Raw genomic sequence first — 15,748 nt, forward strand, 5'->3', positions numbered from 1 at the left:
ATAAGCATGATACTCCTACAAGATGTGAGTGCATTTCTGATTTGAGAAGGTAGCATTGGAGAATATAGGATACACCCACTCTGTATGTATCTGCATATGTGAGCATAGCACAAACAAAAACAAACAACCAAAAACACAAAACAAGACAGATCTTTTATGGTTTTGTTTTTGCTTTTCTCGGTAATGATCTTTTCCAGCACATTTGTTCAGGGTAATCCTGGTGAATGCATTTCAACTTCATAGTCCTCATATTCATCCTCTCTCCTTTCTGACTCCATTGGTACTATGTAGGGCTCACTTTCAGGTTGATAGGGTCCACTTTCAGGTACGTATGACTCTGGTTGAAAATAGTTGTCTGATTGAACATTATAGTTATCGCATGTTTTTGAATCCACAAATATAATGAAAGTTAGTTTGGCTACATAATGTTAGTTCAATCTTAATTTCATATAATAAATGTCTAAATTAATAATTCACTGATTTTTTTTTCAGTTTCGTTCATGGAATTTTTTTGGGAGGTGGGGGCAGGAGAGGCAGTAAAATGATAAGAAAAATGAGATTTGGTTTTGAAAGGCCTTCTAGGATCCAGCTCTTTATAACACAAGAAACATTGCAGAAACAGTCTTAAGGTGTTATGCAAGGGCCCAATAAATTGTTAAAAAATAAAAATAGTCTTTTACATCTATTTCAATCAATCTAAAAAAATACTTGGATTTGATTTAAAAATTAATTAATTAATTAATAGAGCATATGGATTACGTAAAAAGAAAATGTTTGACTGGCTTCTAGTAAAGTTCTCTGAGGGTGGGAAATAAATGTACACATAACTATCACCAGTGGCAATATGCAGTACATGTCATTTTCTGATGCTGTTCCTCGTAACAGACTGAGTTACAGCTGGTGCTGGAGGAACACCAAAGACTACAGCAAAACAGAAGAAAAATTATTATAAAACTTTAGTATTTAGAACTGCAATTACAAAACCCAACAAGATTACATATACAAAAAGGCACATGCCCTGAATCAGACATGTTGATCACAAGCAACAGACAGGTAGATTTCATACAGAGTCAAAGATGTTATTCTGGCACAGAGCAAGCAGCAGCAGGCTTTAATGCAGAAGCTTAATGTAAAGATGTTAACTGATTTTAGTGGACACGATCCCTTACAAATCATTTACAAGCCACAATTAGTTTACTATTTACATAAGTCATTTCTTGTTTATCAGGTTAAATCTGTCTCCCACAATGGTGTTACTTCTGCTAGTTAGTAGTTTTATAAGCCTCCTTCAGTACTGAGGCTTCTGATGATTTTGGGGGGGAGGGTGTTAAAAATAGTTGTTTTTCTACTTTATTACTGAAATGCAACAGGCTTGATAATGAGTTGACATCACTGTCCTTATGCCATTCACGAATATTGTTAGTATTATATGAGGCCAACCCGGTTCGATTTTAACCATATCCGTGGTGAAATATCCATACAGACTCATTTCCTACTAAGCACGTGCGCAAACATCTCAGAAACACGTTTTTCATGTATTCAAACTGTAAGCAGCACTGGAGACTTAGAAAATGTGTTAGCCGGAACCTGAAACAGGTCAAAGATGATGTTAGTTTTTAAAAAGTCAGACTGCTGTGCAAAAATATAGTCATCCAACTAAAATACACAATGGTTAAGTCATACGCATATATCTATATCTGTATACATAGCTGTTCACAAGGAAGGATAGCACTGCTGCAAAATGGGTAAAAGTTTAGCTCTTTTTCATTTAAACAGGAATCTTGGGTTAGATCTGTGCAAGTACTTGGCTTTTTACACCCAACAGTACTGAGTCTGTATACACATATATATATATATATATTTTTTTTTCATGTCTACATGCACAGTATGCTAGTGGCAAACCATATCCAACATCAGTATCACATACACTAATTGTAAAATGCTACAGTGCACACATATGAATTTGTTAACAATACTGTGGGCCTGGACTTTCTTCATGAAAATGGCCCTGCAGGACCCTAGGTATAGAATATATTAGTGTCTTCTCATTAGTCAGAAATTGATGGCCATTGTCATCCATTATTTGACTCCCTGTGACAGCCCATTGTTTTATGCTCTAATAAATTTGTTAGTCTCTAAGGTGCCACAAGTACTCCTGTTCATTGTTTTAAACTGCTTCTCGCAGCAGGAGGCTGACATGACTCAGGGCTAATCAGAGACTCATGAGGTTTAACTCAGTGGAAATTGTAGGATAGTGGAGTTTTTCAGTTGTTTGCACTGTAACAGAGAACAGTTTTTGTTTGTGGAAAATTTTAATTTCAGGTATTAATTTTGTATAAATAATCCTGATGTTGATCAAAAAACAGACACACAAAAATTGCCAACCAGAGCGTTCTTTTTACTTTTCAAGAGAAACATGGAGTATTCAACCTTGTTCTGAAGAAGATTGGAGGGAGGGAGAGGAGAAGAAGAAGAAGAAAATGGTCATTTAAATCCTAACAGCAAAATAATCATCTACAATCCTTCTATGTATTAAAAACCAGTTATTTGTATAATTTAATCACCTCCTTCCTAAAGCTAAACACATTTCAAATCAATGCGAGACAAGTTTGCATAACAATCTGAACAGCTGCTCTAAGACCTGTCTGTGTTAAAAGGACTGAACTGTTCCAAGATGTTATGTTACAACTAAGCAGTTTCAGTACCATTTGCTCCTGAAATGATTCAGTATGTCCACACTAGCGGGCCTGTCTTGCATTAAGCAGCTCCGCATCTGTGAAGACTATTTAAAATGACTACAGTTTAAGTTGTCAATAACCTACCTGGGAATCCTTGACCATTGTAAGCGATGCTAGAACACTGGGATGAATCACAGTAACCAGGTGGGCCTGGGGGACCTCGAATACCCCCATTTCCAGGACGACCTGGTGGCCCAGGTGGCCCTCGTGAACCTGTAGAACCTGGTGGGCCAACTCGAGACTCTCCTGGTGGACCTAATTTTAGAATTAAAAGGAAGATAATTTTTTTAAAGAGTCAACCTGTCATAAACCACTGGCACTACTGGCGTCTAGACTATGACCGAGCCGTTGGTAAGAAAACGTTGACATTTGGTTCTACATGTGGTCAATGAAACAACCAAAGAGAACCAAAATGTGACTCATCACTAGTTGCTTTCCTATGTGTGGCTAATTTAAGGTCTTTATTCACAGAAACTGATTTGGCAAGGTTTGAGCCACACTAAAGACATCAATGAATTCTCTGGTTTATTTCCACTCTGTGTAAGATATGAAGATCTCAAGGGAAACTACTACATTAGACAAGCACATTGGATTTCAATTAAAACATAGGAGTGCATTAATTCTGCTACCCTGCAACCCTATAGTAGATGAGGTAATGTTTTCTTTGGAACAGGCTGTATTATGGTTAACAGAAATGTAGAGTTTCAACTGGGGCTAGAATTTGTTGCAAGCTTCTTATGGCTCTTGTAATGAAAAAATCATGTTTAAACTAGTAAATTAAAGGCAGAAACAATGAGAAAGCCTAACTATTTCTGCCAAGACTTCAGTAAATGATCAGTAAATGAAATCAAATGGCACAAAGAACAAAAGTAACAGAGAAAGGATCATATTCTGTACTAGTAACGCTATGCTTTGCCGCTAAAGGACATCAGTGTAACAACAAACATGATCTAACAATGGCACTAGACATTCCAAAAGTATCAAGTGATATTTTGTTTCTATCAAATAGAAAAAAGTGAGAAAATGTCCATTTCAGTAGGAATCAACCCCTAATTACTGAGTCAATAAAGGTTCAATCAGTATTTTCATCAAAAATATTTTCATGTGCCAATGTGCCAGAAGAATAAATTATATGATAAAGTCAACTTTCTACTAGCCATGTCTAAAAAATATTTCTAGTTAAAGTTTTCAGCATTTCACTTTATTTCCAATACATGTCAAAAATGTAAAGTGCATTGAGTAACATATGCTTATTTGCTATAAGGAGCAATTAAGCAATCTGACTTTCTAGGAAGTTTTGTTCCCTTCTACTTCTACTGTTCTGTAAGCTGATGTAAATTAAAAACAGAAAATTTACCAGGTGGTCCAGGCAAACCTCGTGGTCCTTGTGATCCAATCCCTCTTTCACCTTTCTCTCCTGGCAGTCCTAAAGATCCAAAAGGAAATAAAAACCACACACAAAAAAAGAAACCATGTCAGAAAACTATATTTTTTCATGCGCTCTCATTGATTATAACATATACTTCAAATAGTTTATTGCTTTATAGCTCTGATCTAGGAAGTCTTAATTTGGATGAGGAAAATATTTTAAGGAAACAAACATCTCAGTTTGAAAGACAAGATTTTTAAATGTAGTGTACAGAGGTAACCTGGTGTGAAGAGACTGTCTGAAAACATAGGAACATCTTTGAGGCACCCATGATTTGATAGAAGTTCATTCCACACATCTACCGACATGAGTAAAGGCATACAAGCTTTGTGCATTTCTGTAACAAATACACTTTACTCATCCTTCAAAATCTAATGAAATAGTGTAAGTCAATGTTATCATATAGCTGGATTCAGAAGTTCATTATTTTCTTTTAAGTGGTAAATATTTATAGTAAAATCTGTTAGAAAACACATTCTGAAGTGTAATGGCCAGAACAACTGAGGGCCAGATTCACTGGTTACAGCCTGGCTCCCTTATGCTATTGCAAACCAGCCATAACCCAGGCTTAATCAGCCATTTAAACTGAGTTTACACTTACTTTGCATCACCAGAGCAGCTCAAAGCACCTGAAGTGTACTGGCACATCTAATCATATATTTCCCATATACCTATTACTCTGCTTCAGCTGAGACACACAACTGCAGTGTCACTAAGCTACGGTTCACCCCACATTCTTGTTAACGAATCTTATTTTCCCCTCATCCTGATGCCAATTCAGAAAAGTAGCCTGTGAAGATGCAGCTAATAGCAGAAACAGCTTTGAGAAGAGAATGTTCTCTGTACTAAGATATCTTGATAAAGTTGAGATAGCATTTAGACTCTGTAGTGACTGGTGTTCCATAAATACCACATGGAGAGAGAAGCACTGTAGATGCAAATCTTTGTAATTTTAGATCTTGTCTTCAGACACTGAATATTCCACTGTACGAGCTGTACCAATACCTTCAGAGCAATTCAATTGGCTATGGAAAGCTATATGCTTCATGGCCTTTCTGGCCGGTGCAGCTGCATTGCATTCCTCTGCTGACAGCTTTTGAAATATGGTCATACATATGCTCTTTGAGCACTACTCACCTCTTTCACCAGGTGGTCCTTGGTCGCCAGGTGTTCCTGGGAACCCTGGTCTTCCTCCAGGTCCAGGTTCTCCTCTTGCCCCAGCGCTTCCTGGAGGCCCTGCTGGTCCTGGAGGTCCTGGTTGATTGCGGTTTGCATAGTAATCATTCGGGATTTGATTCAGCATGTGATTGAACCGATTCATTTGGCCTTTAAAGAGAAAGAAAGGGTTTTTAAATCATTTTTCATTAAAATCACACACACACACACACACATACACACACACACCCGCCACCCACTGTCCAAATAGTGGAGAATTGGAACATATGCACAGATTAAGATGAATGCAAGATATGATCATGTAGAATAATGGGGAAGGGGAGGGGGAGAGGGGAGATTCTGGCAGCAGACACTAGTAAATAAAAATTCACAGCCACTAAAGGTGACAAGTGGAAACTGAGTTTTGGATTACAGCAGCCTTGTTGGTTGAGCCCTGGCAAAGAACTCTCTCCTAGTCTGCAAGGCAGCAAAGGCTAATTCCAAAAGATGATCTGAAATGCAGTTCTAGCCATCAAAAATATACATTTCTGAGTACTCTGCATTCAAAGAACAGATATTACAGTGGCAGGGAACAGAAGATGAAATTCAGCCCCAGGCCAAGGGCTTGCACAAGGGCGATGTATCACTTAAGACCCACTTAAGCTCTGAGGGTGCATACACTTCTGCTAGCCCTGGTCAAACTGGCAAATTTAACTCCCAGAGAATGTTTGTGTTGCTCAAGAGAGACAGCTCTGTCCAAGTAAGTTCTGAAGGGGAGACCCAGCTATTTATTGTTGACTAGAAGTATGGTGACCATGCAGAGGAAGGCTCAGTATAGGGAACCTAAAACAGAAGAAGACATCCTAGTAGTTCCACTACAAGTGCACACTGCTTGGGCACAACTTGATATTTTTTGGCTGAACAAAATCAGTATGTCACAATTCCGTATCTATCTGGGGTTACCTCAAAAACAGCAGTATCGGGGTCTAAGCAGCACATGCCCTATTGCATAAATAACATAAATAAGCAAATTTTGCTGTTTTCTTGGGGGCCTTCCTGTGCAGCTGTGGTGTGGAAGAGGTAGAGATGATTTGAGGAAGCTGTGCAGGAGAGTTACACTTCCTGTGGAGCACAGAGCTGCACTCTGGGGTTGCTCCCTGTAGGGTGGCATAGGGAGCTTAGAGGATCCTCCACTGCATGAATCCTCCAGTGGTCACTCCTGCCTGGAGGTAGGGGCACATTAGGGCTACAGGATGCTACGTCAGCTTTGGGGCTGAAGTAAAAACAAAAACCATTAAAATATTGTTTCGGGGCCCTGAATTTTGGGACTTACCCAGTGCAATTATTTCTTCCCTTGCATAACACAATTTGTCCTGTGTGCATCGCTTGCCCAGGCAGCACGTGCCAATATACTTCAATCCTAATACCTGTAATGCTCCTTCCATTCCAGCCTTGTGCCTTCCATCTCTCAGAGGTGAGACCTGGTTCATGCCAAAATGTGGGGGGGCTTTGACATCCACAGTGCTAAAACAGGGACTTAGCTGACTGCACAAAATCATTCCCTTCGTGGCATGTGCAAGATCTGAATATGGGTCTCCAGAGGTGACCGATTAGTTCATTAACAAGTTAGCCCTTCAGATTCAGGAACCAATTTTGTGGTGCATTTTCCTTCCATCAGATCGGTGGTACAGAAGATAGCAATGACAACACACTGGCTCCTGTTATGCTTTGCAGTCAGGATCCTTTCATCTCAAATTTAAATCATTTTGACTTTTCACAAATGAGCTATTAAATTAGCCATATGGAAAACAGAACTAGGAAAAAGCACAACATTGTTTACCATTTATCAATTGTTCACAGACTTGTCTTGCAACAGCTCGCATCATGTTCTGAGAAGCAATATCTCCCTTAATAATTAAAACAAGTATTATATTAGTGCATTGTCTGTGTTTTTAAAAAGCCAGTATTTATTACATTAAAGTAAGTGATAAATAAACTAATTTTAAGGTAGTACTTACTCTGTCACCTTTTTCTCCTTTCATTCCAGGTGGACCCTAAAACAAGTTAATTTCCATTATTATTTAATGCAGCTGCATATACTGCAGTTTATTGTATAGGAACACGGAAACATAAAGGGATGAAAGAAAATGGAAGGATGAAGAGAGAAAAAGAAAACATGCTTTGTAAGTGCAGTCTGGTGCATATATACTACACTGACAGGTGCTTTAGATGGATTCGATAGAGCAACTGTTCAGTAAACCCATCCAGCTGGGTCTTTACATGCACCTGCAACCATGCAGCACCTGCAATTTTTCATCAGCAAATCAGATAGGTCAGACGTTTCAATGGAAATATTTGTATCCAGTTATTAGCAGATGCAAAACTGTGCCCAAAAAAATAGAGGCCACTTTTTTCTTTTAAAAACGCTACCCTGTTGAAAGCTTTCTTGTACTCCAGGTAAATTGTGTCCCTGTCTGTCGAAACAGTATATTATTTCCTCACAAATTCTATCACATCTTTCACACACTGTATTTGCTGTTGATAGCCATGCTGATTATCGCTCCTTAAATCAGAAATATTGATCTATTCTGATTCTGATAAGTGACTGCAGTACTTTCCCCAAAATTGAAGGCCTGTTTTTTCCATACCTTCCCTAGATGCTTTCTTAAACATAAAAGAGTAACATTATTTTCTTCAAATGTTACTGACTATAAGCAAATTCTTACTTTACTCTTCAATTTGTCTCTGTCCTAAACAAACCTGCTACTACTTCACTTTTATTATAAATAATTTACAGTAGAAAAGCAACATCGTAAAACTGAGGTTGTAGAAAATCTTAGCTACGCTGAAGAAAAAAATGTCACATGATTCAGAGTTAACTTCACTATTGTTTTTATCATGTGCCTCATTCTGGGTCTTGTCCTGTATGGGACCGGATAGAGCAGTCCTTTCACAGAAAAGCCCTGTTTACTTCAGTAGGAGTTCTGTCTGGGGAACAGCTGCAGGATTAAGATATTTCGCCCAACATTTAGGTCCTGGAAATGTTATTCTTGAAAGAGTTTTTACCCTTTCAGCACAATCCTGCAACTGGATTCTCTTTGAACTTTGTGGCAGGTTCCAGAAGAGAATGGGCAAAGCAACCATTTGGGCATGTGACTGAACAGACTCCGATAGATTCTGAAAGAAGAGGTCCGAAGGAGAAAGTCAAACTAAACCCAGAGAGACTATGGGTTTAGTCAAACTAAACCCAGAGGGACTATGACACAGAGGGCACACTGTAAGGTTAAAGGCCTTGTTCCTAGCAGGGCACCTCTGAAAACAGGGCCATATGATCTGGTTCAGTCTTGTTGCATATATTATGTTACTCTTTAATTGTAAATAGTAATTTCAGTCTGAAACAATGTCCTGCCTCATTCATTAACAAACTAAACTAAAACCAAAGACTGCACATCCAGGAAGGGTAGCTATCTCCTCCAAACCCAGCAGTAGGAAACAGAGGCTGTAATCCTGCATTGAGGGATGCAGGATTATGGGCAGGAGTTATAGAAGATTGGGAAAGATGGCTTCGAGTACCTATTCTGTTTCCAATGACATCCCCCTTACTAATTGCTGAATGCTTCTAATCTTACAATATACTACAAATACCTGTTGTAGTGTGAGCTTGAGCTGTCACCATAATTATTTTCATTTGTCAAGAGCTATATTTCTTTCTCTGACAGCATTTTCCCATTTGCATTTGCATTCCATGGCAGTTTGTTTTTGGTGTTGGTGTTGTTTTTACAAGAAGCCAACAAGAATGATTGATTATCCACTTGTAAAAACAAATGTTTGAATTGTCACAATTGCATAAAATACACTCGGGGGCCATTTTTAAATAACATAATTCAGAAAATATACACACATAATTCATTCTGAAAATTAAATTTTGTGTGTGCATCTCCCATGTAATGTTTTGAGACTTTAGCCTTTTGTTTGCATTCCACTGTTAGCAAATAGAAGGGCCAAGAAAGAGCATGACACAGTTTCCTGGGAAAATGTAATTATGATGCTTGGTATGTTGGATTTTGCAGATTTTCACACTAGATAACAATGACCTCACAAAGATGTTTATAGCTGGTTTTGGTCCATCTGACATAATTATGGCCACAAGCTAAATGCAGATGCCCATTTCAAATAGGCCAAAAATCAGACACATGATCATTTTAACTATTAGTTTGCTCTCTGAGAAATCTAAAAATCTGTTGCCATTTAAAGCCTTTTTTAAATGTATCCCCAGAGATCAAAAAGAAAAAGCTTGCTTGACCCATTTTTAGTGCAAGAGATGCTTTTGTGTACAGCTCTAGCAATGCACTTTAATCCTAACTGTAACAACCCCCACCAGATTTTAGAATTTTTCAAGAGCACTTTGCTCCCACGGAAGTCAATAGACATTTCATTGGTGACTTCAGTGGGAACAGAATTAGGGCCAGTGCTGAGTGCTTTTGAAATTCTCACTCCTACTGTCTCATGAGCAGACTGCAAATTTTGCCGAAACATGCCCAAACTGCAAAGTAGTTCTGAACATAGACCTTCTGCAAATTCCCAAAGATGACTCGTTCAATAGTCTACTGCTTCACCTAGCTACCATCATAATTAGTTACATCCTTAGCCCTGGTGCCTTTGACAATTTAATATTTTTAAGCAGCCCATTTATCACTATTATAAAAGCAAATGCTGAATGTGGGCAGTAGCTGATTTTTTTCGTAACATTCTTGTTGTACCCACAAATAACTTCAATAACACAGTACAACAAATCATTCCACTGAGGTCACAATAGAGCTGGATATAATTTGAATGCAATAGCAGTGTTTCATAAACTTATTTTGAGATCATAAGGCCTCAAATTAAGGAGTTGGAATGGCTACTTTGAAATGGTATGTGTGGACATGATTCATAGCCGCTGGAGCATGTCATGCCTATAATTTGCAAACTAATAATTGCTTAATAATAAGCACACAACGCATATGATCATGGGTTCAGAGATTAAAGTTTACCTAAGAAAACAGTGTCACATCAATACTCAAAATTCAAAGCAAACGTTGACATAACAGCTTTGAAGCAAGAATAGTTTGACTCCCGGTTGTGCAGACAATGTTAAAGGCCTGCTAGATACAAAAACAACTCTCACATTTCTCTCATGAATCACATAGGGAAATATTATGGCTTTACCTACTCCAGTATATATAATATGAATAGCTAGGTAAATAGGGTGCAATCCACAAAGCAACTTAGGCTCAGAGAGTGGGAATGACTCTGTAGCCCAGTGCCTAGGCCCTAAGGTACCCATGTGCGTATGGTCCAGTCCCCCTGCTCCAGTCACTTTTTCGTTATTTATCCATAGTGGAACAGCTTCAGTGGGAGAGACTGAGGGAGCCCCACATCAGAGTGCTCCACAGTTCAGTGGCTGAAGCACTCTACTGAGAGGTGAGAGATCCCTGTTCAAATCCCCTCTCCTACTCGGGAGAGAGGGGGAATTAAACCAGTCTCTCCCAGGTCAGTATGTTAAGCACTGGGTTAAAAGTTATAAGGTAGGCATCTCCTCCTCCTCCAGTGGCTGTTTTGTGTGCAGCAAAGCAGGGGCCTAACTCATTCCTACAAGAAGCCGCTAAGGCGCCTAAGCCACCTCATTCCAGGGACATATTCGTGGACTGCAAGAAGAGATAGGCACCTCCCTGCAGCCCAGACTTAGGTGCCTATCTCTGAGCGGGGCAGGGCTTAGCCCACACCCCTCTGGTTGGCATCTCCCATTGGCTAGTTTAGGAGGCTCTGCACCTAGCATTCTGGCTTTTGTGGATCACAATCTAAGGAGCCGGTCTCTCCCCATTCGTTGTATAGGGAGCCTAGGCACCTAACTCGGCTTTGTGGATCACAGTGTTGTCCCTGTGATTTCTTAGGCCTTGGCTACACTTGCAGCTGTACAGCGCTGTGAGGTAAACCTGTCTTCGTACAGCTGAGTAGGGAAAGCGCTGCGGTCTGTCCACACTGACAGCTGCCCAGCGCACTGGCGTGACCACATTTGCAGCTGTGTTGGGAGCGGTGCATTATGGGCAGCTATCCCAGTATTCATGTGGCTGCAACGTGCTTTTCAAAACGGGAGGGGGGGTGGAGTGTGACAGGGAGTGTGGGGGGGGGAGAGAGTGCTTTTTGGAGCGTGTCAGCACTCTATTTTGCAAGTTCCGAACTCCTGGGCCCCTGCTCATTCATTCACTCACTCAAAGCAAACAGCAAACTGTTTGCTTTTTCTCTGTGGTACGAGCTTTGAAATCGGCACTTCCGCATTCCTGCAGCGGTCACAACAATGGAGAGGATTGGCCACTTGACAAGGTGATCAGTACAGCACTGCAGGTTGATTCCTGGTACACACTCACAGGGGAGAGTCGTAGCCACGCCGCTGTATCTCTTATGTTTCTCGGGGAGGTGGAATAACTGCAGCGGTGTACCCAGGGAGATACAGCGCTGCAAGTGCCCTGCCAGTGTGGACGGGGAGTGAATTCCAGCGCTGGGGGAGGCTTTACAGCGCTGTAACTTGCAAGTGTAGCCAAGGCCTTAGGTGCCTACAAGTTAGGCTCCGTGACACTCACCATTGCAACACCTAACCTAGATCCCACCCAGAATTCATCACAAATAATTTTATTCAATGAATTTAGTTTCTCTTTCTGTTTGCGAATTGTCAGCATGTTGCTATTTTCTGGAAATGAATTTATTTATACCGGTACCTATTTGCTGAATATATTTTTGTAAATATTTCTTCATCTGTAACATTCTTAAGCTGCTTTGATTGGAAACATTGTCACATAGTATGTCTTAGTTCACTGATTAAATAGCTGTACATATGAATTAAAAATTCATTTTAGTCAATTATCCTAGCCACTTTCTGACCATATCCTCTAATGTTTGCTTAAAATTAATTGTTCCATAGAGCTCATTTGCTGGAGTGTTTACAAAACATGAAAACAAAAAAGAGGGCAACCAATTGAAGCAAACTTCAAATGCTCACATGCTGCATGCCATTTGCGGAAATATTTTTGCAGTGCAGTGCCGACCAAACAAAAAGAAACTTCTCAAGGCTCACATCAGCCAAAAGCCATGTTAGCTGGTTGAAAAGCCTTTTTAAAGGGGCATATAGTATCACTGGTTTCTAAGCAATAACCTTTCCATTGACTTTGTTGGAGAGTGTTGCTCCAATACAAAAGGCAAGATATTCCTCAAAGATATTTATTGCCAGCAAAATTTCTATAGCTGAGAAACATCAAAAGCATTAATCTCGCCAGTGCAAATGGATCCTTTCTCTCCTTTCTCATTAATGAGAAGGTGCATTAGTCTACTTTCAAAACTTCACTGAAGCTGAATGAGCCTGAGTCTCACATCTGCAACCTCGCAAAGGAAATACTCTGATTTTGATTTGTAAATGATGCAAAGGGTTGTCATTAATACAGTTGAATACTAAAAACAGACCTGCCTAAACACTAAACTAATTTTCCATTGGGATGTTTGAGAATACTACCCGTTCAACAACACAATTGCCTTTTCAATTACTGAGTGAAGCATTGTCCATTTGTGTCCTCTTCCAGCTTAGCGACATTCTGTTTAGATTTCACTTTATTTTCTTTTAACAGAGAAAAATGTGCACTTCAGCCAACTGCTTGCCAGAATGTTGAGAGAAAGCGGCTGCTGCCACCATTCTAGTTTGTTGACATCCTATGATGAGGATGCTTGGGGTGACTGAGAGGCAATGTTAGCTTTTGCTTTATCTGGGATTTTTTTGAGCAGTGGGGTGAAGGCTGGAATTGTGGGAAGACTCCGCAGCTGAGAAAGGATAAGCCAAGAAATATACTTTAAAAGACAACAGGCCTGATTGCTCTCCCCAGAAGATCTTCCCCTACTCATGTGCTGTCTCCACGGGACCATGCACAGAAGTGAATAAAATCTGAGGCTGCATTTACTCCTGAACAGAGTTTCATTACACATACTGTGCAACCCCCTTTAAAGAGGGTCACAGGGCTAGCCACAGCATGCTAGGTCCCTGGAAGGATCTCTCCATTGCAGTTCTATATAGAAAACATAAATGACTTCTTTATTCTTAACAGTTAACAGATGCCATAGTGCTCTGATTCTTTTCTTCTCATTCAACCCTTTTGTCTATTACTGAACTAAAATCCCACTTTCTTTTCTTTTGGGAGTACTTGTTAGCAAATTATCAAGGTGAAACTTTGCAACTCTATGAAAATTCAATTAATGCTTCAGAGAACAGCTTGATTTAGTACTAATGTGCATTGAGGTACAAAACCTTTTACAGCCATGCTAATCTGTTAAGGAACTTCTGTGATCTACTTGAATTTGCAATGTATGTAAGAGCTGCAATACATTTATTGGCTAAAATTGAGGTGGCCAAATGCATAACCCTGATGTCAACACTCACTGGCAATTTGCCAGGGGCCCGAGGGCTGCATATAATTTGCATTTAACTTTGTGTACTTTTGGCATAGGGTCATAATATTTGACTATATTTGCATCTTCTCTGGTAAGGGCCAGGTCCCGCCACTCTTACTTACACTGAGTGTTACCTTACACCACATACCACTCAACAGAAGCAAAAATGACAAGATCTAGTCCTATGTGAACAGAGGTTATTTGCTCCTCGAGTTCACCAACAGCAGGTGATCAAGTCTCTCCTGGACCTGCAGTTACAAATACCGGGCAGGCCTGGACTACATTTCAGGACTTTGTGGGCTGTACTTGGCCCTTGGGCTGCACTTTTGGCACTTCTAATGCAAAACACAAACTTAAATGTCGAAATCCTGTCTACCATGAGTCTCACAAAACATCTGCACAAAGCACAAGCCAGAATTCCTGCTGTGATCTGTTCTGAAAACATTTGAAACACTAGATGCGATGTCGTGCAGTGTCACTTCACAAGAAAGTGGGAATTTTGAAGCAAATTATACTTTTAAATGGCATGATTAGCATTTAGAAGTACTTAAACAGTACTAGTACTTTCTGAATTTATACAGATTTGGCTAGATTGAGGTTATTCCTGCATGGGTCAGGGCATAGATAGCCTCTCTTTTCTTTTGAGCGCCTGTAAAAGGACAGACACAACGTTGGCTTTTGTGCTCCTGGCCTGTTAGGAGGAGGGGTGGCTAGCACCAATAGCAGAACTAAAAATAACAATAGCACTTTATTTGTTCAAAGCATTGGACAGACAAACTAATGAATCCTTACAACCCCCCAACAAGCTGGTAGGTTAGGTAGCATTAATTGCATTTTACAGAAGAAGAAAGCTGAAGTGACTTCCCAACGCCTCACAGAGACTGAGCTAGGATTAGAATACATGAACACCTAACCTTTCGTGCCTGTGCACATTCCGCCAGACCACACTGCCTAAGAACTATACACTCTGTGAGGATGGAGAACTCTGCCCCTTTCCAAACTGGCTGGCACAAGGGAATGAATCCTGCACCTTTTCAGAGACATCACAGCTCCTGTTCTGGCTGATTCAGCTCAAATGTTTCCTGGGACCACGCAACTTCTGCTCCCTCCCTTCCAATATGGGGCCGTGGCTGTAAAAGCCTCAGTAGAGCCCACAGTACTTAAATAATGTTTAAATCACGTTGTTAAATCACAAACATTTGCAAACCACCAGCAATCATATAACATTATCAAAGATTTTCCACCTTCAGCATTATACCACTCTTTACTATAAAAAAAAAAACCAATTTCCAGTAATTCTGCTGACCTAGCTCTTGATGTTTACACAGTGTAGAAATATATGTCTTGGCACATACAGACCGTGCTTTTTTTAGTAGAAACCAGTAACCACAGTTTCCAGCCCCAACTATTAAAATGAACAGAAAGATGTACTATAAAATGAAATTGTTTAAAAATTAGGTTTGTGGCCTTAGCTCAGCTTCGATGTATTTACCGCTTTCATGAACATACATGAGACAAATATTTTAAAGCCAGGGTAAGTCACATATTTATCTGCAGCCAGAGTATGTTACAACTGATACTGTAAATATAAATCATTCTCTCACTTGTGGCCCACGATCTCCTGGTTTCCCTGGTTTTCCACTTGGACCTGCTACTCCTGGAACTCCTGGATTGCCCTAAAACAGAAAGACATACAAAGGAATGCTAAGAAACAACGTTAGCGGCTGAGTGTAACTGGTTCTGAAATCTGCCACAATGGGTACATCTACACTGTACGAAACAAACAAACAAAAAACTATGGCAGCCAGTCTCTGAGCTTGGGTCAACTGACTCGGGCTCATGGGGTGGGTTTCTGAGCCCAAGCGGGAATATCTACACTGCTATTTTTAGTTGACCCAGGCTCTGAGACGCATTGCCGTGGATTTTTGTTTGCAGTGTAGATGCACCCAATATACGT

General features: G+C 40.0%; 1 protein-coding gene across 1 annotated transcript in view; it reads right to left on the reverse strand.

Moving 5' to 3' along the window:
* Positions 1-206: 206 nt before the first annotated feature.
* Positions 207-15,748, reverse strand: part of COL12A1 (collagen type XII alpha 1 chain) — a 126,372-nt gene continuing 110,830 nt past the window's right edge. The window contains exons 61-67 of the mRNA XM_065401398.1: positions 15,396-15,467; positions 7,341-7,376; positions 7,163-7,229; positions 5,305-5,493; positions 4,096-4,164; positions 2,823-2,993; positions 207-355 (exon numbers count right to left, since the gene is read on the reverse strand). Coding sequence (XP_065257470.1) covers positions 207-355; positions 2,823-2,993; positions 4,096-4,164; positions 5,305-5,493; positions 7,163-7,229; positions 7,341-7,376; positions 15,396-15,467 — 753 coding nt within the window. The remainder of the gene's footprint in view (positions 356-2,822; positions 2,994-4,095; positions 4,165-5,304; positions 5,494-7,162; positions 7,230-7,340; positions 7,377-15,395; positions 15,468-15,748) is intronic.

The sequence above is a fragment of the Emys orbicularis genome, chromosome 3, assembly GCF_028017835.1.
Source record: "Emys orbicularis isolate rEmyOrb1 chromosome 3, rEmyOrb1.hap1, whole genome shotgun sequence".
NCBI lineage: Eukaryota > Metazoa > Chordata > Testudines > Emydidae > Emys > Emys orbicularis.